Source organism: Myotis nattereri (genome assembly GCF_964212035.1).
Source record: "Myotis nattereri genome assembly, chromosome: 15".
Taxonomy (NCBI): Eukaryota; Metazoa; Chordata; class Mammalia; order Chiroptera; family Vespertilionidae; genus Myotis; species Myotis nattereri.
This window is the reverse complement of record NC_138090.1, coordinates 30326920-30353093: the sequence shown is the minus strand read 5'-3', so window position 1 is coordinate 30353093 and position 26174 is coordinate 30326920. Positions and strand designations below refer to the sequence as shown.

At 48.4% G+C, this 26174-nt stretch overlaps 1 protein-coding gene across 2 annotated transcripts in view; it reads left to right on the top strand.

Moving 5' to 3' along the window:
* The window catches only part of ANKRD11 (ankyrin repeat domain containing 11), a 269053-nt gene extending 250933 nt beyond the window's left edge, over positions 1 to 18120 (top strand). For both annotated transcript variants that reach the window (XM_081107778.1, XM_081107779.1), the window contains 5 exons: positions 178 to 6806; positions 11324 to 11422; positions 11509 to 11652; positions 14184 to 14276; positions 17128 to 18120. In XM_081107778.1, the coding sequence (XP_080963904.1) occupies positions 178 to 6806; positions 11324 to 11422; positions 11509 to 11652; positions 14184 to 14276; positions 17128 to 17313 (7151 nt within the window). In that variant the 3' untranslated portion in view covers positions 17314 to 18120. The remainder of the gene's footprint in view (positions 1 to 177; positions 6807 to 11323; positions 11423 to 11508; positions 11653 to 14183; positions 14277 to 17127) is intronic.
* The last annotated feature ends 8054 nt before the right edge of the window (positions 18121 to 26174 follow it).

Here is a 26174-nt window from a genome sequence, read left to right as displayed (position 1 = left end):
AGATTTCACTAACTTAAGTGAAGTGCTTTTCTGTGGGGTTTCCAGGACTCTCATCCTAGGGGTGACCAAGTGCTTGGGGAGGCCTTTCTCTAAGTCTCCTCTGAGACAGCTTTTCCCCATCCATGTCTGCAGGTGTTCTGAGTCCGCCTCTGACATCTTTCTCCTTATTTCCAACAGAGAGCTCAGAGGAGGAAGACGCCCCATCATTTGCACCTTCTAGTTCAGTTGATGGAAATAACACAGACTCTGAGTTTGAAAAAGGACTAAAGCACAAGGCTAAGAATCCAGAGCCCCAGAAAATTGTGACCCCTGTCAAGGATGAGTATGAGTTTGATGAGGATGACGAGCAGGACAGAGTCCCTCCAGTGGATGACAAACATTTACTGAAAAAGGATTACAGAAAAGAGACTAAATCAAATAGTTTTATTTCTATACCCAAAATGGAAGTGAAAAGTTACACTAAAAATAACACGATTGCACCAAAGAAAGCAGCTCACCGCATCTTATCAGACACATCAGATGAGGAGGACATCGGAGTCACTGTGGGGACAGGAGAGAAGCTGAGACTCTCTGCACATACAATTTTGCCCAGTAATAAAACACGGGAACCTTCTAATTCTAAACAGCAGAAGGAAAAAAATAAAGTGAAAAAGAAGCGAAAGAAAGAAACAAAAGGCAAAGAAGTGCGGTTTGGGAAAAGGAGTGACAAATTCTGTTCCTCCGAGTCAGAGAGCGAGTCCTCAGAGAGTGGTGAGGACGATGGGGACTCGGTGGGGAGCTCTGGCTGCCTTAAGGAGTCCCCGCTGGTGCTGAAGGACCCCTCCCTGTTCAGCTCCCTGTCTGCTTCCTCCACTTCATCTCATGGGAGCTCTGCCACCCAGAAGCATAACCCCAGCCACACAGACCAGCATACCAAGCACTGGCGGACAGACAATTGGAAAACCATTTCTTCTCCTGCCTGGTCAGAGGTCAGTTCCTTATCAGACTCCACAAGAACAAGACTGACCAGTGAGTCTGACTGCTCCTCTGAGGGCTCCAGTGTGGAGTCACTGAAGCCGCTGAGGAAGAGGCAGGAGCATAGGAAACGTGGCAGCCTACAGAGCACTCTGTCAGAGAAGAAGAGCTCCTTCCACCCCAGTGTGGACGGTGCCATTCCCAAACTAGACAAGGAGGGAAAAGTGGTCAAGAAACATAAAACAAAACACAAACACAAAAACAAGGAGAAAGGGCTGTGTTCAGTTAGTCAGGAACTCAAATTGAAAAGTTTCACTTATGAATATGAGGACTCCAAGCAAAGGTCGGACAAAGCTATACTTTTAGACAATGACATTTCCACCGAAAACAAGTTAAAAGTATTAAAGCATGATAGAGATCACTTTAAGAAAGAAGAGAAGCTTAGCAAAATGAAGTCAGAAGAAAAAGAATGGCTCTTTAAAGATGACATAATAAAGATCTCCAAAGATGAAAAGTCACTCAAGAGAATCAAAGACACAAACAAAGACGTCGGCAGGTCTTTCCGAGAAGAGAAAGACCGTTCAAATAAAGCAGAAAAGGAGAAAGTAGTGAAGGAAAAGTCTCCAAAAGAGGAAAAACTGAGACTGTACAAAGAGGAAAGAAAGAAAAAGTCCAAGGACAGGCCCTCAAAATTAGAGAAAAAGAATGATTTTAAAGAGGACAAAATTTCAAAAGAGAAGGAAAAGACTTTCAAAGAAGATAAAGAAAAGCCCAAAAAAGAAAAAATTTACAGGGAAGATTCTGCTTTTGATGAATATTGTAACAAAAGTCAGTTTCTGGAGAATGAAGACACCAAATTTAGCCTTTCTGATGATCAGCAAGATAGGTGGTTTTCTGACTTGTCTGATTCGTCCTTTGATTTCAAAGGAGAAGATAGTTGGGATTCTCCAGTGACAGACTATAGGGACATTAAAAATGACTCTGTGGCCAGGCTGATCTTGGAAACGGTGAAAGAGGACAGTAAGGAGAAGAAGCGGGAAAACAAAAGCCGGGAGAAACGAGACTACAGTGAAAAACGGAGTGACAAAGATGCTTTCTTTAGAAAGAAAGACAGGGACTACCTGGATAAAAACTCTGAGAAGAGAAAAGACCCAATTGAAAAGCATAAAAATATCCCCAGCTATCTTTCAGAAAAGGACAAAAAAAGGAGAGAGTCTGCTGAATGCGGGCGAGACAGAAAGGACAGGGATCTGAGCGACATCTGCAGGGACAGGAAGGACCCTCTTGAGGTCGCCAAAGAGCGGAAAGATGGCAGAGTGAAGGCCGAGGAGGCGTACAGGGAGGACCTGAAGGAGTATAGTTGTGAAAGTGTATTCAAGGACAGGTCTGACTGTGACTTTGGGAAGAGTCTGGAGCCTTGGGAAAGGCATCATTCAGTGAGAGAGAAGGAGAAGAAAGATGGCCTTGAGAAGGAGAAGAAGGAAAAAATAAAATTAGAAAAATATAAAGATAAGTCCAGTGACAAAGATAAAAGTGAAAAGTCTATCCTTGAAAAATGTCAGAAGGACAAAGAATTTGATAAATGTTTTAAAGAGAAAAAAGATACTAAAGAAAAACATAAAGATATACATAGCAAAGACAAGGAAAGAAAAACATCTCTTGACCAAATTAAAGAAAAAAAGGAGAAGAGTTTCCCTGGAATCATCTCAGATGACTTCTCTGAAAAAAAAGATGAGAAAAAGGGCAAAGAGAAAAGCTGGTATATTGCTGATATATTCACAGATGAAAGTGAAGATGAAAAAGACGATTATACAGCAAGTGGATTCAAAATTGGAGAGGCCAGTGAAATGCAGAGGGCAGACAGCCTCCAGGAAAAAGATGATGGGAGGGAACCATACCCCTCAGACAGACACCGGAAGCACTCTGTTGACAGGCAGCACTTAGAGAAGCAGAAAGAGAAAGAACTTAAAGAAAAGAAAAAGGAAAAAGGAACCACAGAAGGGGCGAAAGACAAGAAAGAAAAAGTCTTTGAAAAGCACAAAGAGAAAAAGGATAAAGAGTCGACAGAAAAATATAAGGACAGGAAAGACCGAACTTCAGTTGATTCTATTCAGGAAAAGAAAAACAAACAGAAGCCCTCCGAGAAGGTGGAGAAGAAGCCCTCTGCAGAAGACAAGGCCAAGAGCAGGCACAGGGAGAGGCCAGACAAGGAGCACTGCAGAGAGAGGAAGGTGTCGAAAAGTGCTGAGGTGGAGAAGAGCCTGCTGGAAAAGTTGGAGGAAGAAGCTCTGCATGAATACAGAGAAGATTCTAATGACAAGATTAGTGAGGTGTCCTCTGACAGCTTCACGGACCGAGGGCAGGACCCAGGCCTGAGTGCCCTCCTGGAGGTGTCTTTCACAGAGCCTCTGGAGGAGAGGGTCAAGGAGAATTGCCCACAGGAGAAGCTGAAGGAGAAAGAAAGGCATAGGCACTCTTCATCCTCATCCAAAAAAAGCCATGATCGAGAGAGGGGCAAAAAAGAAAAGTCTGAAAAAAAAGAAAAGAATGATGATTACAAGGACATTGGCAGCAGAAAGGACTCCAGCCAGTATGAAAAGGATTTCTTGGATGCTGATGCTTATGGTATTTCTTACAGTACAAAAACTGACATAGAAGATGAATTAGATAAAACCATTGAATTGTTTTCTACAGAAAAGAAAGATAAAAATGATTCTGAAAGAGAACCTTCCAAGAAAATAGAAAAGGAACTAAAGCCTTATGGATCTAGTGCAATCAGTATCCTAAAAGAGAGGAAGAGACGAGAGAAGCACCGAGAGAAGTGGAGAGATGAGAAGGAGAGACACAGGGACAAGCACGGTGAAGGGCTCCTGAGACATCACAAGGATGAGCACAAACCTGCAGTCAAAGACAAGGACAGTCCTCTAAGTTCCTTTAAAGATAAATCCAAGGATGAAAGCCTGAAACTCAGTGAGACCAAACTAAAGGATAAATTCAAGGAAACTTTAGATAAAGAAAAAGGTGACTCTGTAAAGATCAGCAACGGAAATGATAAGTTACCACAGTCTAAAGACTCAGGCAAGAAAGATGTCAGGCCCAGAGAGAAGCTTTTGGGAGATGGCGATCTAATGATGACCAGCTTTGAGAGAATGCTTTCCCAGAAAGATCTGGAAATTGAAGAACGCCACAAACGGCATAAAGAAAGAATGAAACAGATGGAGAAGATGAGGCACAGGTCTGGAGACCCTAAGCTCAAGGAGAGGATGAAGCCAGGTGAGGACATGCGCAAGAAGAGTCTGGATATCCCTCCAAAGAAGCCACTGGGACTGGACCCTGCTCTTAAAGACAAAAAGCTCAAGGAGTTGGCTCCTGTTCCACCAGTCCCTGAGAATAAGCCCCACCCAGGACCAGCTGTGGACTCCAGAGACTGGTTGGCAGGACCTCATATGAAAGAGGTCTTGCCTGCTTCTCCCAGGCCTGACCAGAACCGGCCCACTGGGGTGCCCACCCCCGCATCTGTGGTGTCTGGCCCCAGCTACGAGGAGGCAATGCACACGCCCAGGACCCCATCCTGCAGTGCTGACGACTATCCTGACCTCATATTTGACTGCACAGATCCCCCACCGGTCTCCAGCACAGCTGCCAGCGCTTGCTCCCCCTCCTTCTTTGATAGATTCTCTGTTGCAGGGAGCGGGATTTCGGAAACCCCAAGCCAGACGCCTACAAGGCCTCTGTGCACAAACCTTTATCGCTCAGTCTCTGTTGATATCAGGAGGACTCCTGAAGAAGAATTCAGCATTGGAGACAAGCTGTTCAGACAGCAGAGTGTCCCTACCACATCCAGTTACGACTCACCAGGGCAGCACTTGGAGGATAAGGCCCTTGTGCCCCCAGGTCCTTCGGAGAAGTTTACCTGCTTGTCTCCGGCGTACTACTCCCCAGACTATGGCATCCCCTCCCCCAAGGTGGACACTCTGCACTGCCCACCCACAGCTGTGGTCACCACCACCCCCTCTCCAGAGGGTGCCTTCTCTGGTTTACAAGCAAAGTCCCCCACTTCACACAGAGATGAGCTGTTGGCCCCATCCATGGAGGGGACCCTTCCCCCTGACTTGGGCATTCCTTTGGATGCCACAGAGGACCAGCAGGCCACCGCTGCCATCATCCCCCCAGAGCCCAGCTACCTGGAGCCCCTGGATGAGGGCCCCTTCAGCACGGTAATCACAGAGGAGCCGGTTGAGTGGGCTCATCCTGCTACCTCGGAGCAGGGCCTCTCTTCTAGCCTAATTGGGAGTGCCCCTGAAAACCCTGTCAGCTGGCCCATGGGATCGGACCTTATGCTTAAGTCTCCACAGAGATTCTCAGAGTCCCCAAAACATTTCTGTCCTGCCGAGTCCCTCCACGCTGCTGCACCTGGGCCCTTCGGCACCACAGAGCCCCCTTACCCGGTCTCCCCTGTCCCATATCCTCTGCCGGTCCCTGAGCCAGGACTTGAGGAAGTTAAAGATGCCTCTGCAGAAGCAATCCCAGCCGCCATTTCCACTGCAGAAGAATCAGCCCCTTTTGCCTCTTCCTCCAGGCTGGAGTCCTTCTTTAGTAACTGCAAGTCGCTTCCTGAAGCGGCCCCTGATGTGCCCCCGGAGCCTGCGTGTGTGACCACCGTAACTCAGGTGGAGGCTCTGGGTTCTCTGGAAAATACCTTCCTGGAAAATGGCCACAGTCTCTCTGCCCTGGGACAGGTTGATCCAGTGCCCTGGCCCGATGCCTTCCCCAACTCTGAGGATGACCTGGACCTGGGGCCCTTCTCACTGCCAGAGCTTCCTCTGCAAACTAAAGATGCTTCTGATGTCGAAACAGAACCTGTAGAAGAGAGTCCTCTTGTTCCTCCAGAAAGTACCCCTGCAGGGGCCCCTGTGGTCCTGAATGGTGGGGATGTGGCTGCATCAGCTGCTGAGGAACAGCTCGTGCTGTCTCCTGATCAGGCAACTACCCGGCTCCCTGCTGAGCCTGAGCCTGAGCCCTTGCCCTCAGAGGGGCCAAAGCCAGACATTGTTCTAGAAACCACGGTGGAAGCCGAGGCTGTGTCAGAGGGGAGGGCCCCTGAGACCTCCGACTCCAGCCTGGGGCTCACACCAGCACCCCCAGAGCAGCATCCACTAGGTAGTGGAGACGAGGAGGTAGAGGGCCCAGACCCCTTGGCAGCATCCCACAGCACACCCGAGCCCTCTGGGGACAGCCCTGCACAGGCACAGGTGGTGAACGGGGCTGGCCCCCATGACAGTGCTGGGCTTGAGGGGCCTTCAGGAAGCGTCCAGACTGAAACTACAGAACCAGAACCCAGACCCACAGCCGAAGCCCCAAAAGCCCCCAAAGTGGAGGAGATCCCCCAGCGCATGACCAGGAACCGGGCTCAGATGTTGGCCAACCAGAACAAGCAGAGCTCACCTCCTTCTGAGAAGGAACCTGCCCCTGCCCCTACCCCCAGAGCAAAGGGTCGATGCTCTGAGGAGGAGGACCCCCAGGCCCAGCACCCACGCAAACGCCGCTTTCAGCGTTCCAGCCAGCAGCTGCAGCAGCAAATGAACACGTCCACACAGCAGACACGGGAGGTGATCCAGCAGACACTGGCTGCCATCGTCGATGCCATAAAGCTGGATGATATAGAGCCCTACCACAGTGACAGATCCAACCCGTACTTTGAATACTTACAGATCAGGAAGAAGATCGAGGAAAAGCGAAAGATCCTCTGCTACATCACCCCACAGGCACCCCAGTGCTATGCTGAGTACGTCACCTATACAGGCTCCTACCTCCTAGATGGCAAACCGCTCAGCAAGCTGCACATCCCAGTGGTGAGTGCCAAGGTGGAGCCCCAGACCCCAAGGGTGCCAGTCGATGGGTCAGGACCCTGTTTGCTATATGTCTAAATGCGAATGCCAAACTGTTGGGATGCCAGAGCTTGGAGTAGGTGTGCCATCCTGGGGACCACCCTCCAACATGGATGTCCATGTTGATATAATCCCTCTGGGTCAGGAGATCCAGTTTCCTCTTAGTCATTCATCATTTTTCCTATGTCATCTCCCCATCCAGTGCCTGACTGGGTCATTGAGTACCCTTGGGTCCATGCTCACGCCCTCTTGTCTGTCACTCACTGCTGTGGCCACACCCTGCATATCTCCAACTAGAGCCAACCCTGGTGCTGCTCAGTCCCTAGTCTCCCCAATATTTTGCTGACCAAGGCCCCCACCTCCATGTCAGGCACACCTGCACAGCATTCCCCCTTTCTGTATCTGAGTGCCTCCTTTCAACTCCCCCCCCCCTTTTTTTCCCACATAAAAGTTCTTAATTTATTAGTCCTCTTATGAAAAATCTACACAATCACCACAGATAGTCACTGAAGATTCCACTCTCCAGTTCACTTTTAATAGCACCAACATTGGCCTTTGCAGTTCCTGCCTGACTTTCTTCATTCCCGTTCTTGCATTTCTTTCTCTGTTTTCTTGAAGTCTTCTTATACAAGTCTGTTTTCTTTGCGTAATTCAAGGAATCATAAATCATACCAAAGCAGCTGTCATACCAAAATGGGTTCTGAATCCAAATACAAAGATGACATTTGGTGTGATTTTACACATTTTGGCTAGTTTTCTCTGAATTTGTCTAAGGTACTGTTGCCTTCCCAGGGTGAAGGACATCAATGACCATTTGTTTCTGCTGAAGTAACCTGTTGGCTCATGAACTTCCTGGTCCAGATAGTTAACTGTGTCATTCATTATGGCAGCCAATCTTCAAGCAGCCAAGAGCAAAAGAGTTTTCTCAAATTGTTTTAACAGCTAAAGGCCTCCACGGGGATGTATGGCCTGGCTCCAACCCCAGCCCATCACCCTTGAACTCCTCTACACCTCTTATCCTGGTTCCCAGCGGTTCCATGTTACTGACCTGAGGTCAGGCCTCAATTCTCATCCCACCGGAGCCCTAAGTGACCCTGGCACCTTTGTCACCTGCTCAAAGCACACCCTTCATTGGGCTTCCAGGCTTCTCTACCCAAGCGGGTCTGTCCTCAGCACCCACCTGTCTCTGCACTGTACCCAGGGCCTCTATTTTCTTTCCTTTTTTTAATATATTTTTATTGATTTAAGAGAGGAAGGAAGAGGGAGGGAAACATCAATGGTGAGAGAGAATCATTTGTCGGCTGCCTCCTGCATGCCTCCTACTGGGGATTGAGCCTGCAACCCGGGCATGTGCCCTTGATTGGAATCAAATGGGACCCTTCAGTCCACAGGCCAATGATCTATCCATTGAACCAAACCAGCTTGGATCCTCCATTTTCTTTCAGCCATTTTCATCCGTTGATGGCTCACCCTCCACCTCAACCTGATGACTCTTGGTCTGTGCAGATGTGACACATTTAATCCCCGCTTTGCACGTCATCCTCCACTCTTATCCTCATGCCATGAGCAAATTCATCTATATGGGGTTCTGCAGGCCAGCACCTCCCATGTCACTGCTTGTCCCACTCCACTCTCTAACCTAGGCCAGCTCCTGCTTCCTCCTTGCTCATTGGGGTCTGTTCTCTGCACAGCAGGCAAAGAGATCCTTTTATAGTGGAGACAGACCTCTGCCCTCTGCTCAGCCACAACCTTCCTGGCTTTCCAGAACTCCAGCCTGATGTGCTCCCAGGGGTCACCTGTTCACACAGTGTGCAGTTGACTTGCTTCATTTCTTAGACCATTCCACCCCTTTGAAGAAAAGCCAGGGCTTCGGTTTGATTTGCCTATTAGGCCCAGAATGAGCCTCAATCACAGCTGTTGAAAGGATGCTGGTCAGGATTCCCAAGAGGGAACTTCCTGTCCCAAAGGAGGGTCATGTTGGATATATGTGTTCTGCTGTCAGATCTTCGTGTTCCAAAAGTCAGTATCTATGCTGGCTCTCCATCAGGCAGTAGGCCCAGCTAACCAGGATTGACACCCAGCATCTTCTGAATGAGGGTGAGTGGCTCTGAGCATCAGGTTTATGGCTGAGGCATGGGGGCCCAACTACCAGGGCCACCACCCTTCCTGCCCAGCCCAGCACTTTGTTCCCAGGGAGCATGGCTAGTTTTGAACCCAATGGGATGTCATTAGCATAACACTCCCTTCTCCTGGTACACTAACCCCGAGCTGTTCTAGGGAGGGGAGACTGAGGCAACCTTGCCCTTGGGCCTGGGAGGATCCAGCTGTCTGCCTTCATCTGGGTCACTAGATTCTGAAAATTCTGGCCTAAGATGTGTTGTTTGGTGAGTCTTTTTTGTTGTTTTATTGTTTAAATTTTAGTTACCAAAAGAAAAGAGTACCATGACAAAGTTTAGAAAATAAAATAGTAGACGTCATTATACTCCTACTACCCAGGGTTCACCCTGTCAGTGGTCTATACATCTCTACTTCTACTGGATTCATGCCTTTTTAGAAGAAAGCTCTGTTTTACTTCCTGTTACCACATAATTGAGTGCCCAGGCTGTTGAGTGAGGGCACCAGCAGTCAAGCTTTCCTGGATTTCTCACCAGGCCAGAGGCTTGAGGCCTTGTTCCAGCAGCTGTGGCACCAGGTCTTGGTGCTTTTTCTTGAGGATCCAGAAATGGTGGTGCCTTAGAAATACTAAAACCGGAAAACAGGAAAGGCTTACACCTAGATGTGCCACTGTGTTTGTGTCTTCCCTCCTGGTACCACCTGTGGGTGGCCCAGTAGAGTCAGAAGAGGAAGGCACACCAAGACCCCATGGGGCTGGGTCCTTTGAGGCAGAGGGGATGGAGCAGAGCCTGTTGAGCGAGGTGTGCCATTGAAGAGACCAGATAGATGTTCTAATGTCTTATTTTGAGCTTATTTTAGACTGACAGAGTTGAAAGCACGGAGTATATGTTGTGCCCTCACTGGGCTCGGATGCATCTCCTCCTGGGTCTCCAGGGCTGTGGTTGGTCATCCACTCCTTGTCTTCCTTGAAAGGCACAGTTTGATGACCTTTTTGAGGAATATTGATTAGATATTTGGTCTAATGTCCACACCTGGATGGAGGGACATGTTTTTAGTGACACTGCACAGATGTGACGTGAGGTCTTGGTGTGTTATGTCTTGTTCTTGGTGTCAGCAGTCGCATTGTGGCGCAGTTGCTGTCTTTCCCGTTTTGGTTGATAAATATCTTGGGGAAGCTACTGTGAAACTCTTAAGGCCTATTATCCTCGAGCTTGTGCCTATTTTAGTCTCCTTAATGAATCTTATCTGCAGCAGTCAGTCCTGTGGTGTTGGCCTAATGATTATTGTCTACTTCCCTCTCTCTATGTTTATTGATTGGAATGCTCCTGTAATCCAACATGAATCACCATTACTTATTTTGTGTGCAAATTGTTCCAGCCTTAGCCATTAGGAGCTCCTTTAGGTTGCTCCATCTTTCTGAGCATGCTCTCACTTTACAGCCTCCCAAGATGTTCCAGCTGAGTCCTGTCATTAGCCACATGGTTCCTTCTAGTGGGAATGGTGCTTAGAAGCCACATCCTGGGTGCAGGATGTGGTCACTGTCCTGAGTGACATTGCCAGGTGAGGTGTGTTACTCTGCATCCCTCCATCTGGTCTACATTGAAATCTTGACTTCATCATGTGCTCGCATCTTGCTTCTTTAAGAGAGAGACTCGGTTCTTCTTACTGCAAGGTGTTTATTGGCCTGTTCACTCCCAGTATACATGTCTCATTTCACAAGTGCTGGCCCATCCATGAAATGCCTGCACTGGTTAGATGGCATTTATGGTGGTTCTTCTGGTCTTTCGCCTAATGATATCTTTTCCAAAGTAATCCAGGCCCCTCACTTCCCCACTCTGACCCCCAGCAGGATAGTCAGGCTCTGTTGTTGCATGTTTTCCATGTTGGCACCTGCATCCCATTTGGTGTTAGTTTATTTGGGGGACATGAAACCTCACTATTATAAAAGTAAATAGCCCAGCATCCTCCTCCTCTCCTCTGCCCCATTTGCTCTTCTTCTGTCTTTGTCATGTTTCTTCTGCACAAACAACACAGCATATGTGTTCTTGATCTCTACTTTCTTGCATGAAGGGTAGCAGTGTAGACACTCTATACTTTGCTTTTTACACTTCACACCATCTCTGGAACTCACTCCCCTTCATTCTTTTTCATAGCTGCATAGTGCTCCTTTCTGGGCCAGGGTCTGTGCCATTGTTCATTTGCCTGCTCTCTTGTGTATGGGCATCTAATTGTTTCCAGGAAATTCCCTAGTGTGTCTACATTTTGTGGGACCATAGGTGTGTTTTCAGGTCAGACTTAGTCACTATTGTTGGTGCAGGTTCCCAGCCTCCACTAACCCCCCTCCCTCTCACCCTTTGTGACTATAGATTGCACCCCCTCCCTCCTTGGCGGAGCCCCTGAAGGAGCTGTTCAAGCAGCAGGAGGCTGTGAGGGGGAAGCTGCGCCTGCAACACAGCATCGAACGGGTAAGGAGAGGTCTTGCATGGGGGACTGTGGGCCTGGGATATATCTGGCCATGTTGGGATTGGCTCATATGGTTTCTGTCCTCCAGGAAAAACTGATCGTCTCCTGTGAACAGGAGATCCTGCGGGTTCACTGCCGGGCAGCGAGGACCATCGCGAATCAGGCGGTGCCATTTAGTGCCTGCACCATGCTGCTGGACTCTGAGGTCTACAACATGCCTCTGGAAAGTCAGGTCAGTGGTTGCCAAGGTTGTGCACTCACACTTGTCTCCTAAGAAGATCTGTGCCCCCACAAACTACTCTGAACACGTGAGCAGGTCTGCCCTCGGGACAAGGGAGGCAGGGGTGATCAGATAGCAGTACATGTAATGCTGATGTCATGAGATGCCGCATGGGCTCTTTGAGGCCCCATTCCAGGGTTCTCACAAACACAGGCTCTTAGGTCACTGGGTTGGACTGGGCCTTAGTTTCAATCACATGAAGAGTTAAACTTTCCTCTAAACCAGTGGTTCTCAACCTTGGCTGTACATTAGAATCACCTGGGAATCTTTTTAAAATCCTGATTTCTGGGCCTCATCCTCCAGAAATTCTGTTTCTTTGTTATGGGGTGGGGCCACAACATTAGTAACAACGAAACTGAATTTCTGGAGGATGAGGCCCAGAAATAAGGATTTTAAAAAGATTCAGGCGATTCTAATGTGCAGCCAAGGTTGAGAACCACTGCTCTAAAATATACACATGATTAGGATGAGCAGCACCTAGAGCTGCTGCATAAATAGCCTCTGCAGCAAAGACCCCCATAGGAGGCTATCATGCTGGGGATAATGATGGCCTTGCATCAGCATAGTGACATTGGCAGCCAGGCCCTGCAGCCAAAGGCCAAGAGGTGTGGGAGCCTGTGGCTGCTTAGCATAGCAGTGGTTCCCTTCCAACTCCCCAGAGTCCTGTTAGAACTTCCCTGCTGATCTGATTCAGGCTGGGTAGCAGAGTCCAGAGCAATGCCCATCTGTCCTCGAGAGAGGCCCTGCCTCATCCACCCCAGCTGATCATCCTGGCTCCCCTTACCCGCAGGGTTAGATTTTCCGCATGTGGTCATACCCTTTGCTTCCCCCACCAAACCTGACCTGTCATTAAACATTTGGGTGCCCCTGCCCCCATTGATCTGCTGGGGTGCAAGACTGTCCCATTAAGTGGCTCTGTCTGCTGGCAACCCCAAGCTTCAGGAGATTTCAGCTGCCTCTTACCCATCCATGGACACAGTTAAAATTTAAACTGTGCAAAGTGGTCTCTCATGTCCCCAATTGTCCATCTTAAGCCTGTCTGCTTCTCCTACCTCCTGCTGTCGGCCGCACTCAGGCCTGGCCTCCTGATGCTGTCTGCCCTGGGTTTTACTCCCCAATTTATTCTCTTCCCTAGCAACCACTGTGACTTTTTTAGAAGCCCAGTGTGCATCATCCTGGGCCTGCCCTCTGCTTCTTGCCCCGCTCATGTTGACTTTCCCAGAATACTGTTGTTCTCTTGGGTCCTCCTGCTGCCCCCCTTCACTGTTCAGGCCTTGGCACCAAGAGCCCTACTGACAGATGCACCTCCTGGCACCCTGGCTGGCATGAACTCCTGCTGTGTCAGGATCACATGGACCCCTAGGGTTCTGAGCAGCATTTCTGATTTGGCTGTGGTATCATACAGTGGGTTTAGTAGTTTTAGTTAAAATTTTTTAAAATTAGTACATTAAAGATTTTCCATTCACTTAACATACATTCTTGAAGGATATGTTTGAAAGTTTCCCCACTTAACATACTATGTATCGAGACAAGTTTTTCCTAAAACAAAACATTTGTCAACAAACTATAAAACAAAATATTTGGTTGGGGATCAAGTGATTACTTCAGGGTTAGGTGCTTCAAAGGTTTGCATCTAAAACAAAAAAAAGGAAAGGAATCTGGTGATCTTCAAGGGATTTCCTACATTCCTTCTGAAGGTTCAAGAGAGAAGGCCTCAGGGTGCACTTCTTCCCGGCAAATATGTTTGGTGTGGAGCCTGGGCTCAGCCACCAGGTGGTCCGTCGCTCATGTACCTGTGGCTAAGAGACTTTCACATGTTCTTCTCAGCACGCCATCCACTCTAGCATCCAGGGAGAACCAGATAGCAGGAATCTGAAAACCACTTGCTCCATTGTCTCCTGGTCCCTCCTAAAGCATCCCTGTTTGTAAACTGCAGTCCATCGCAGGCAGAGATGTTGCCGTACTTGAGAATGGTGACCTCAAGGTGTAGTACTCCTACAGAGTGAAACCAGGAGGCTGGCCTTCAACCACTTCGGGCCTGTCAAACACCCTTTACGAAGAAAAAAAAAATTACTTCCAGTGTTTACAACCAGAAGTTAAAACACATACCATCACCAGCTTTACCATGTGCCTGTGTGTGGCCTCCAGAAACAGTGCAGGCCAGAATCTGAGGGCTTCCGAGTTCTGTTTCCTATATGGGTGTCATAAAAGACATGCAGAAAGCCCTCATGGACGGTACCAAGTCATCCCCAGGGCAGCTCCATCACAGACCGCATCCACCCAGGCATATTACGCAAGCTATATGGTGAGGAGGATGACCAAGGGTCATACTGGTTTGTCTTTTAGCATGATGACAGCATGTGGATTCAGGAATGAGACTACAGCTTTCATTCTTCACTTAGGAAGGAGGATTTGAAACACCCTGCAGGTTTGCTTTCTCCATTGTTCCCCTATCAAACGCCCATACTTGATTTCTCCTCCAGGGTGACGAAAACAAGTCTGTGAGAGATCGTTTCAATGCCCGCCAGTTCATCTCCTGGCTCCAGGATGTAGATGACAAGTACGACCGCATGAAGGTGAGTGCACTGTATTCCCCTCAAACATTACTTGGGCTGGGAGCCCCCAGGAGTCTCCTGGGATGCGGGGAGGCTGCTGCTGGGTCCCATGTTTGGAGGTGACAGTTTCAGACTCTCTGAACCCAGCAGATACTTTCAGGGTATCCCCACCCCCATGTTGCCTCCTTAGAGTATCTTCCCTCCTGTCCAGGTATGCGGGGAGCAGCTCCTGTCACCAGCTGGCGGTCAGACCTCTGTGGGACCCCATCTTGAGCCCTCCACAGCATACACCCATCACCACTGCTCTGGATGTGCTGACCAGTGCAGCAGGCCAGAGGATGGGTGGGAGATAGAAAGATTAGCAAGTAAGAAGCACATCCTCATCTTCAGTTGCTAGAGTTGCACATGGGCATGGGGTCACTCATGAGAATGAGCTGTAAAACTTATAAACAATAATGAGCCAGTTACAAAATTAACACACAGGTCAGCACCAGCCTAGGAAGCTCCATGAGGCAGGGCTGAGTGGACTGTGCCTGCTGCTCTTCTCACTGCGAGCTACAGAGCTGGTGGAGGGAAGCCCCAAGCTCCCCCATTCCCAACCCTGTATTACCTGTACTTGGAGAGTAAGACAGTGTTTCCAGGATTCCAGCCTTAACCTGTGCTCCTTACCTCAACGGCCCATGACCATGGTGTCATAGCAGTGCACACAGGTACCACATGAGGTAGACACAAAACACAGAGCAGAGAACAGTGAGCCCATGTGGCATTTCAGGCCCTAGCATCTCATCATGATGTGGGTGCAGGTGCAGCTGAGGTGAGGCCCAACTTCCAGGTGACAGTGCAGTCACACCGTTGCTCTCAGCCAGGCTTGAAGGGAGCCACAGGGAAGATTTCCCAATAAAAAGAGAAATAATCTTTAACCACATTAAAATTAGACTTTGTACATTAAAAATGCCACAGAAGTCCAGTTTCCTTAATGGTCCAAAGAACTTACAAACTAATAAGAAAAAAGGTGGATAGAAAAAGAAATTAGTGAAGAATGTAGTCAGTTTATGAAGATGAAGCAGCCACACCTTCATGAGGCCATGTGTTGTGTGACCATTTGTTTCAGAGCCACAAGTTAAATTAGATCCTATTTAGAAGACACACTACTAGCTTCCCCTGCAAGTTCCTGCAGTTGGGGACATGTCATTTGGTAGTTTTGTAGGGTAAATAGTATTTATCAAATTTCACAATATTTTGGCCACCTAACCTAGCGAGTCTCCTTGAGTCATTTAAAACTCGGGGAAATGTAAAAAAAAAAAAAAAAAGTTCATTGGAACAACCCAATAAAATAGAAACCCAGAAGCCCATTGATAATTCTGTGATTAAATGGAGTATGGGAACATCTGAAGATGTAATTACTACAAAATATTTTAAATTAGGCAAACATGGCCCAGTCTGTGAAGGTATCTGAGCTGCTTATAAAATGGGTCGATCTTGAGGTTCAGACACATTGCAGTGTATATATGAAGCCAGTGCAGAGCCATGGCTTCCATGCTGCAGCACTCAGAGGTTATTTCCAGAAGACTAAAGATGGAGGATTTTTATCCCCCACCCTCAACACACTTTTAAAAGAACATTTATTTTAAAACAAATTATACATTGTGATATTCCATCCCAAATATTTGTGTGCACACTTACGAAAAGATTATTTTTCTGTACAGTCACTGTAACAGAGTCAAACTTTGTTAATCCAAAGTATGGTCTACTTACTACCTGCCATGTTTAAATCCCCTTTGTTCCCAAAATGTGCCCAACCCTGGACCCACAGGTGCTACATTTGGTTACGTTCCATTTCAGTAATCCAGTGGGTCATTATTTGTTTTTAACTATACCTATTTAATATAATTTAATATCCACTTAATAATATACCCATGAAGATTAAACATTTTAATACTAAACCCTAGATAACCCTTTTTAAAAATGAAGTGTGCTTTTAAAAGATAGAACTTCTGCCCTAACCGGTTTGCCTGAGTGGATAGAGCGTTGGCCTCCGGACTGAAAGGTCCCAGGTTCGATTCTGGTCAAGGGCATGTACCTTGGTTGTGGGCAACATCGCCAGTAGGGAGTGTTCAGGAGGCAGCTGATCAGTGTTTCTCTCTCATTGATGTTTCTAACTCTCTATCCCTCTCCCTTCCTCTATGTAAAAAAATCAATAAAATATTTTTTTTATTTTTTATAAGGTGTTTTTTTAAAAAAATATATTTTGTTGGTTTTTCACAGAGAGGAAGGGAGAGGGATAGAGAGCCAGAAACATCGATGAGAGAGAAACATCAATCAGCCGCCTCCTACGCACCCCCCACTGGGGATGTGCCCTCAACCAAGGTACATGCCCTTGACCAGAATCGAACCTGGGACCCTTCAGTCCGCAGGCCGACGCTCCATCCACTGAGCCAAACCGGTCAGGGCAATAAAATATATTTTTTAAAAAATAAAAGATACAACTTCTATAAATGCAAATGAAATCAATATCACCACACATAAATTAGAATTGTAAACAAAAGAAAATCAGTTGTAAATTCTAATTAGATGCTGTTGTGAAATCCATGGAGAATGAGGACACAGAGCAGGGATAGTCTCCTTATGTGGTCAGCAAGACCACTCACAGGGCAGGATGAGAAAGCCAGGGGTGGTGCTATGGGCCATTCAGAGGGGCAGGCCATCCAGCTGCCAGAGCTTGGCCCAGGTCCCTCAACCCCATCCTCCCACTGGGTATTGTGGCAGGGGGAGTGGGCAGTGGGGGCCCAGGCCCAGTCCTCTTAATTGGGTACTTGGGGGCTGGGCCAGGGTCTTGTTTCCACTTCCCTCACCTACTGTGCCTTCCATGCAGACGTGTCTCCTGATGCGGCAGCAGCATGAGGCTGCAGCCCTCAATGCTGTGCAGAGAATGGAGTGGCAGCTGAAGGTCCAGGAGCTGGACCCGGCCGGGCACAAGTCCCTGTGTGTGAATGAGGTGCCCTCCTTCTATGTGCCCATGGTAGACGTCAATGACGACTTCGTGCTTCTGCCAGCCTGATGTACCACAAGGACAACTGCACAGGACACAAGCAAGGGCCACATGGGTCAGCCCAGCACTGCTGCCAAGTCCAGGTGGTGGAAGAAGACCTTGTCCCTCAGGTGGGAACACCCAGGGAAAACCCTGCACTTTGCCCCCCTGGAGCACTTCTCTTTTATACCAGCTGCCAAGGGAGGACAAGGAGACCTCGGGGACACGGACACGGCAGCCTTGGGATCTGTTTTCCAGCCAGCTGCACGGGCATTTCAGGAGCTGCAGAACGGATTGCGTTTTTAAAAATCTCTTGTTCCATTCTGATCAACTAAAGGAAATAAAATTAAGGCGTCCACTTCTCACAAACAGTGACCTTCAGGTTGGAGGGCAGGGAGAGTGCCATCCTTGCTGCTGTCCTGTTGCCATGGAGCTGCTGACAGCCACAGGCCTCAGACTGGGGCTGGGACGCTGTGCTGTGCGAGGGCCAGCTGCGCCGCCCACTGCCTGCCACAGAGGGACACAGAGCCAGGACTCTCCAGTTGTGTTTTTAATGGAGTCAAATCCACGTGGTTTGTATATTTTTTCCTTTAATCTTGGGCATTTTGTTTCTCTTTCTGAGAACATAACTTGAAACACTACAGAGCCAATAATCATATAAAAAGTGTACCCGTAAACGCTGTACAGTTTTATACACATTCACAATGTACTTTTTGCTGCCTTCTAGATAATTTATTTTGCAACACATTACTGCACAGTTGTAAATAACTTATGTACTGTAACATCACTTCAGTTATGTGTAAAGAAATAAATAAATTAATTAAATGCTCTTTGTACATGACAGTCCCCTTCCCGGGAGGGGCCAGTATACAGGACTATGAGATGAGGGTTGCTCCACTGAAAAACTCCATTGTCTTAAACATTTTTCCTCCCAAATGATTAGCTTTTGATTTTGAAACAAATTATACAATTGACCCTTGAACAATATAGTCAAAAATCTTTGACTCTCTTAAAACTTAACTACAAATAGCCTACTGTTGACCAGAAGCCTTCCTGGTAACATAGTTGATTAACACATATTTTGATGTGTTATATTATACTAGAGGCCCGGTGCACAAAAATTTGTGCACTCGGTGGGGAGGGGGGTCCCTCAGCCCGGCCTGTGCCTCTCACAGTCTGAGACCCCTCGGGAGATAATGACCTGCTGGCTTAGGCCTGCTCCCAGGTGGCAGAGGGCAGGCCTAATCCCTAGGTGCAGGCCCTGGTCGGGCTCAGAGCAGGGCCGATTGGGGAATTGGGGCGCCGCCCCCTGTCATGCACAGAGCAGGGCGGATTGGGAGGTTGCGATGCCACCCTCAGTTACGCTCAGGGTAGGGCCGATTGGGGGGTTGGGGCACCACCCATTGTCACACTCAAGGCAGGGTCGATGGGGAGGTTGCAGCGCCACCCCCTGTCACGCGCAGAGCAGGGCCAATCGGGGTTGGGGCGCTGCCCCCTGTCACGCACAGAGCAGGGTTGATTAGGGGGTTGGGGAGCTCCCCCCTGTCATGCACAGAGCAGAGCCCATCAGGGGGTTGAGGAGCTCCCCCCTGTCACTCACAGAGTAGGGCCGATAGGGGAGTTGGGGCACCGCCCCCTGTCACACACAGCAGGGCAGATCAGGGGGTTGGGGCGCCGCCCTCTATCACCCACAGAGCAGGGCCGATCAGGGGGTTGGGGCACCGCCACTGTCACACTCAGGGCAGGGCCAATGGGGAGGTTATGGCTCTACCCCATCACACACAGAGCAGGGCCCGTGGGGGGCGGGGGGGGGGTTGGGGTGCCGCACCCTGTCACACACAGAGCCGCAGGGCTATCAGGGGGTTGGGGCGCTGCCCCCTGTCACGCTGATCCCGGTGCCGGGAGGCCTTGCGGCTCTGCTGATCCCGGTGCTGGGAGGCATATTGCCCTTTTACTATATAGGGTAGAGGTCTGGTGCATGGGTGGGTGCCGGCTGGTTTGCCCTGAAGGGTGTCCTGGATCAGGGTGGGGGTCCCCACTGGGGTGCCTGGCCAGCCTGGGTGAGGGGATGATGGCTGTTTGCACCTGGTCACACACCCTTCAGGGTGGGGTCCCCACTGGGGTGCCTGGCCAGGCTGGATGAGGGGATGATGGCTGTTTGCAGCTGGTCACACACCCTTCAGGGTGGGGGTCCCCACTGGGGTGCCTGGCCAGTCTGGGTGAGGGGCTGAGGGCTGTTTTCAGGCTGGGGGTGACTGAAGCTCCCAACCGCTCCTTTTTTTTTCTTGTTTTTTTTTTTTATTCTGGGCCAGCTTTAGCTCTGAGGCTTGACTCCAGCTCTTAGGCCTCCGCTGCTGAAAGTAGGTTTCTGGCCTTTGCTTACAATGTTGCGATCCTGCTGGCTGAAGCCCAGCAGAGTAAAGCAGGTTTCTGGGGTTTTGTTTAGCTTCTATATTTGTTACATAGTTGCTTAGAGTTGCAGCTCAGAGGCCTGCAGCGGCAGGTGGGGAATGTTGGAGTCCTCCATCACTGAAGCAAGCAAGCCTCATGTTAGTTTCAAGCTGCCTGGCTGCCGGCCGCCATTTTGGCTGGCAATTAATTTGCATATTGCCCTGATTAGCCAATGGGAAGGGTAGCAGTCGTACGCCAATTACCATGTTTCTCTTTTATTAGATAGGATACTGTATTCTTAGAATAAAGCTAGAAAAAAAATGTTATCCTATATAATAAAAGGCTAATATTGCAAATTGACTGAACAGGGGAACGACCGGTTGCTATGATGCACACTGACCACCAGGGGGCAGATGCTTAACACAGGAGCTGCTCCTGGTGGTCAGTGCACTCCCACGGGGAGCGCCACTCAAAGCAGTGGTGGTGGGAGCCTCTCCCGCCTCCGAGGCAGTGCTAAGGATGTCTGACAGGGAGCGGGCCTAACCCATCAGTTAGACATCCCCCAAGGGCTCCCAGACTGCAAGAGGGCACAGGCTGGACTGTGGGACTCCCCCCCTCGCCCCCTCCCCCCTGCAAGAAATTTGTGCACCAGGCCTCTAGTTAAAATCATAAGAGAAAATACATGTACAACATTTATTGGGGAAAATACACATATAAGTGCACCTGTACAGTTCAAACGTGTTGTTAAAAGGGTCAAATGTATTTTCCCCTCCTTTCTTGCTCTTACTGAAAGGCTCTCCTCCTCTGCCCCAGGAACTGCTCAGTTCACAATGGGATGGATTTAGTTGGGGAGGCCGGGGCCCAAACCACAATCTTCACATCCCATACCCCAGACAGATAAGGGCCTGGGGCAGAGCCATCAGCTCCTGCAAAATACCAAGACTTTCTCTCTGCAGAGGAGACTGAGGACATGGGAACATAGAGAAGACCAGCCTTTGGCAGCCAGAAACATAACAGGATGCCTGCGTCATCTGTCCTGAGGAAGGAAACGGTCTCTCTCTGCTGGGGCAGCCAGTCTCTGGGCATCATGGCATTAAAAAGACCACTGCCTAGGCCTGATCAGTTCTCACTTCCTGGCTTTACCTGTTCCCTGTGCTAAGAAAGCTTCTGCTTGGGGATGAGTCTGCATTGTTAACAGGTTCTCTGGTGCGGCAGCAGCTGGTGTGGGATCCCCACTTTAACAACCTGGTGCTAACAGAAAACCAGCTCCAGGGGCAAGATTTGGAGGTTTGAGCCCAGCGCATCCCAGGAGGGGCTGGGGCATTTCACAGAGCAAAAAGGGCATTCACACCTTGTGCTTCTCTCTAAGGAGGACACCTGCAGGAATGGGATGAGAGCCTGTGTGCTGGCTCCAAGGTGTGCCAGATAGTCTGGGGGGGGGGGGGGGGGCACCTTTGTAGTAGGAGCTCCCAAAGTGGCATTTTCCCCTAAACCACCCTTACCCCATTCTGTCTACAACTCCTGTTCTGACACCTGGCTCACAGAGAGTTGGCTCCCCCAACACCTGGGATGCTAAGGAATGCACAATGTGTGGAGGAGACAGGTCCAGGTAGCAGGGTCTGGACAGCCCTTTTCCTTGCTCATGTCTTGGGATCCCTCAGCCTCGTCTCCATGCTTCGTATACCTGGTAAGTGTAGCAGAAGCTGTAGGAATGAGTCCAGATGACCAGCTCTGCCTCACAGTATTCCAGAGCAGGATTCCTGGAGCCATGTCTACTGCAGAGCATCCTGCTCAAAAGTGCACCCCAGAATGGCCTGAGACAACCTGTGACCATTTTCTCCTCAGGTGCAGGTAGGGCTCCTGGGCCTGCCCTGGCCTCTCTGGGAGCAGGCCATGGCCAGGGCTTGGTTTTCCCAAAGGATGTGGAAATGGTGTGGCCTTGCAGGGTCCATGCCTGGGATAATGGTGGGAGCACCCCTTCTCTGCTTCTCTTCCCCTTTGTGCAAATCCCCTCCAGCCTGGTCCCATCATCTGTGTGTCTGGGAAGGGGCACAGAGACACCAGCAAAGCTCCAGTGTATATTCTGGGCAAAAATTAGTTTTCTAAGCACAAAACTGACCACAACACCACTTCTTTTAAACCCTGCTGCTGTTGCCTTTTTTTTCTTTTTTTCAAATCACCCGAGGATATGTTTTTATTGATTTTTAGGGAGAAAGAGAAACATAAATGTGAGAGAGGAACACCATTGGCTGCCTCCCAATATGCACACCAAATGTGGATCAAACCCACAACGTAGGTATGTGCCCAGACCAGGAATCGAACCCACAACCTTTTGGTATACTGGACAATGCTCCAACCAACTGAGCCACCCAGAGCAGCTCTGCTTTTTTTTTTTTTTTAAGACAACATAGATTGGACTCATTCCCATGGATATGCCTTGGCATCAGAAGCATAAGGCCACAACAGATGTCCTGGAAACCCTGACTCCATGCATGTGGCCACCTGCACAGCATGCATAGCTGCCTGGTGGGCATCAGTGAAGTGTCCCATAGAATATTTAAAAATAAATTCTAAAAACAAAGGCTGTAGGTGATTCTGCTCCCAGTCAGTATTCATCTCTATCGGAGCTTGAGGGGTCAGTGCAGGTTTTTGTTTTTTTTAAGATTTTTTTTTATAATTGATTTTTAGAGAGAAAGGGAGAAGGAGAGACAAACATTGACATGAGAGTGAAACATTGATCAGCTGCCTCCTGTACAACCCCTACCAGGGATCAAGCCCACAACCCAGGCATATGCCCTGACTGGGAATCGAACCAGCAACCTTTTGGTGCACAGGACGATGCCCAACCAATTGAACCACACTGGCCAGGGCCAAGGCAGGTGGTTTTAGAACACTGCGGGTTCCGGAATTGTGCCTGGTTGGAGATACTGTTGATGGTCCCTGAGGCCTGTGACTGCAGGTGTATCAAACTACCCTCAGGAAGGTCTGGCTTGAGCTTAAAGAAGGCAGTGCTTGGCCACAGGCACTAGTGTCTTGCCATTAGCCCCCTGCTCCACACACCTAGTGCCCCCTGACTGCAGCCTAGGGTTCTGGCTCTGGCACAGATGGGTGCTGAATTCCTCATCGTGAGAGGGTCTACCACCCCATAAATCAAGGCCTCTGCAGACACTTCCTGATCCTTTGGCCTTCAGAGGCTTCAAAATCTTATCAGTATCAAAAATAAACTCTACCAGTGGTTCTCAACCTTCCTAATGCCGCAACCCTTTAATACAGTTCCTCATGTTGTGGTGACCCCCGAACATAAAATTATTTTCATTACTACTTCATAACTAATTTTGCTACTGTTATGAATCGTAATGTAAATATCTGATATGCAGGATGTATTTTCATTGTTCGCGACCCGCAGGTTGAGAACCACTGCATGCCCAGTTCCCAGCGGCTATGGGTCAACATGTCAGTCTGGACACAGGGTCCTGTCAAGGAAGTTGGTGCCTTGCACAGATAGCCCCCAACTTAGATGAAAACATAAAAGCAATGAAGGCCTTTTCCTAATCTGCAGAAGAGAAGCTGACAGCAAAAGAAATCCAAAGTTACTATATTGGGACTAGAAAATAAAGTAAGCAAAACAAAAAGCTGAATGTATAAACTTAATAGCAGAATGGAAAGATACAGTGAACTTGAAGAGAGATCGATGGAGATTATTCAATCTGAATTACAAAGTGAAAAAGATTTTATAAAAAGAACAGATTTGCAGGTATCTGAGGGACACAAAGATCTAACACTCATGTCATGGGACTTCCACAAGAAGAAAAGAAAACAGATGATGCTGAAAATTCTGAGGGAATAAAAGGCTGAAAAGTGCCAAGTTAGGCAAAAGATATGAACCTATATATTCAAGAAGCTAAACCTAAAGAGGATGAACTCCAAGAAATCAATACCTAGGTAAAGCATAAACTACTGAAAGCAAAATTAGTAGAAATGAACAATTTGAAATTCATTACAAAAGTAGTTTAATTCACAATAACATGACAAAGATTAAAATATTTAGGAATTGATCAAAAAGACAAAAGACCCTTGTACACTAAAAACTACAAAACATTGCTGGGAAAATAAAAAAAAAAAGACAAATAATGGAAATACTGTGTTCAATGGATTGGGAGACGATCTTGTTAAGATGTCAGTAGTAGGAGATTAAAAATGGTAGCGGAGTCAGTATGCTTCCAGAACCAAACTGGAATTACAACTAAAATACAGAAAAACTTCCTGAATAATCAACAGAAGACTCACTGGAGAAAACCCTGATAACCAAGGACAGAAAGTGAAGATCGCATAGAGACTGGTAGGAGGGGTGGAGGCCCGAAAGAGCTGGCTGGGCTCCCACAGACAGCAACTGAAGTTCCAAAGAGCTATCTCAGCTGTGGGGGGTTGCCACTGAGAATTCTGGGGTCTAATCCCCAAGCTGGGCCCCCCAGCAGAGAGCATCAGAACTGATATAACATCTGGCTGTGAAAAGCAGCGAGGTTGCTGTCTAACAGGGAGAGATGGCTAGAAATACAGGCACCCTCTTAAAGGGCCAATGCACAAAATTCCCTGTGGAGCCACTCACCTTGTGCTCCAGCAGAGGGAGGGCAGAGTGGACTGGAGCTATGTGAGCAGAAGGATCAAGGGATTTGGGTTAGAGCTCAGAAGGAAGATAACCCAGTTTCCTGTGCTGAGTCATTGCCTCACGCTGTGGAGGTTATCTTTTTTCTTTCTTTCTTTTTTTTTTAATTTCAGAGAGGAAGGGAGAGAGAGAGAGAGACATCAATAATAAGAATCATTGATTGGCTGCCTCCTGCACACCCCACACTGGTTCAATCCTGGAACCTGGGCATGTGCCCTGACCGGGAATCAAACCATGACCTCCTGGTTCATAAGTCAATGCTCAACCACTGAGCCACAGCAGCCAGGCCAGAGGTCATCTTTCTTATGCAGACATTTGCTATACAGGTGGCTTTGCCTGGGGGGAAGACAGTTGACCCATCCTATTGGGAAACACCTTGCCCCACAGTGCGGAGTTTCTGATGCCCATTGAGGGACTGAAAATAACAGCCTCCAGGCAGAAGCAATTGCCCCACCCTATTGAAAAACTCTTGACACACCTGTGAACCATTGCCTGAGGGCAATTCAAGACAGAATCCTATCCATCTGTAGGTAGAGGTGGTCACGGTCTCTGGAGGCTTTGAGTCTCTGCTTGATCTAATTAGTCAGAAACAGCATTTGACACAGTCCTGCACTAGAGATTGAGAGGTGTAGCAGATCTACCTAATACATAGTTACAAACCCAAACAGGCAGCCAAAATGAGGAGACAAGGAAACAACCCCAAAATGAAATAACAACAGAATTCTCCAGAAGAAGAGATAAATGAAATGGAAATAAGAAATTTATCTGATATAGAGTCCAGAATAATGATGGTAAAGATGCTCAACAGCATGAGAAAAGATATAGTAACTATGAAAACAAATAATGACATAGCACAAATAGACCAAGATGGCGGCATAGGTTAACGCTGGAGTTTGCTGCTTTGAACAACTACTTCAAAAGTGAAACTAAAAGACGGAACGGACATCACCCAGAACCACTGGAACGCTGGCTGAGTGGAAGTCCTACAACTAGGAGGAAAGAGAAACGCATACGGACACTCAGAGGAGGCGCAGTGCTGAAGTCAAATTCTCAGGTGCGGAGTGCGCGGAGCGGGCTGGCAACGGAGGGCGCGGTTGGTGTTTTCAATCGGGAGGGAGTCGCAGACTCTGAGCTCCAGATACAGGCGAGTCTTTAGGGACCCAGACTCAAACGGGAGAAGCGGGACTGCCTGGCTTCGGTCAGAGCGAGTGCAGCTTTCTCTCCGAGCTTTGCAGCGGGTGCTGGGACTCAGAGAGGCAGAGCCCCTGGGGACAGGACTGAGAGCCGCCATAACTGCTCTCTCTGGCCCACCCTGTTGATCCTGTGCGACCTGCCCCGCCCAAGCCCTGCACAGAGGCATTTGCCGGATAGCCTCAGGCAAACGCCAGATTAGCACCTCCCTAGAGGACAGAAGTTCTCTCACTGCTGACACAGCTGATTCTCATAGCCACTTGGCCTGGAGGTCAAACCCTCCCTGGAATTAGCTACAACAATCAAAATTTAACTATAAGACCATGAACAAAGACCACTAGGGGGTGCACCAAGGAAGCATAACAAAATGCGGAGACAAAGAAACAGGACAAAATTGTCAATGGAAGATCTAGAGTTCAGAACCACACTTTTAAGGTCTCTCAAGAACTGTTTAGAAGCCGCTGATAAACTTAATGAGATCTACAAGAAAACTAATGAGACCCTCGATGTTATATTGGGGAACCAACTAGAAATTAAGCATACACTGACTGAAATAAAGAATATTATACAGACTCCCGACAGCAGAACAGAGGAGCGCAAGAATCAAGTCAATGATTTGAAATGCGAGGAAGCAAAAAACACCCAA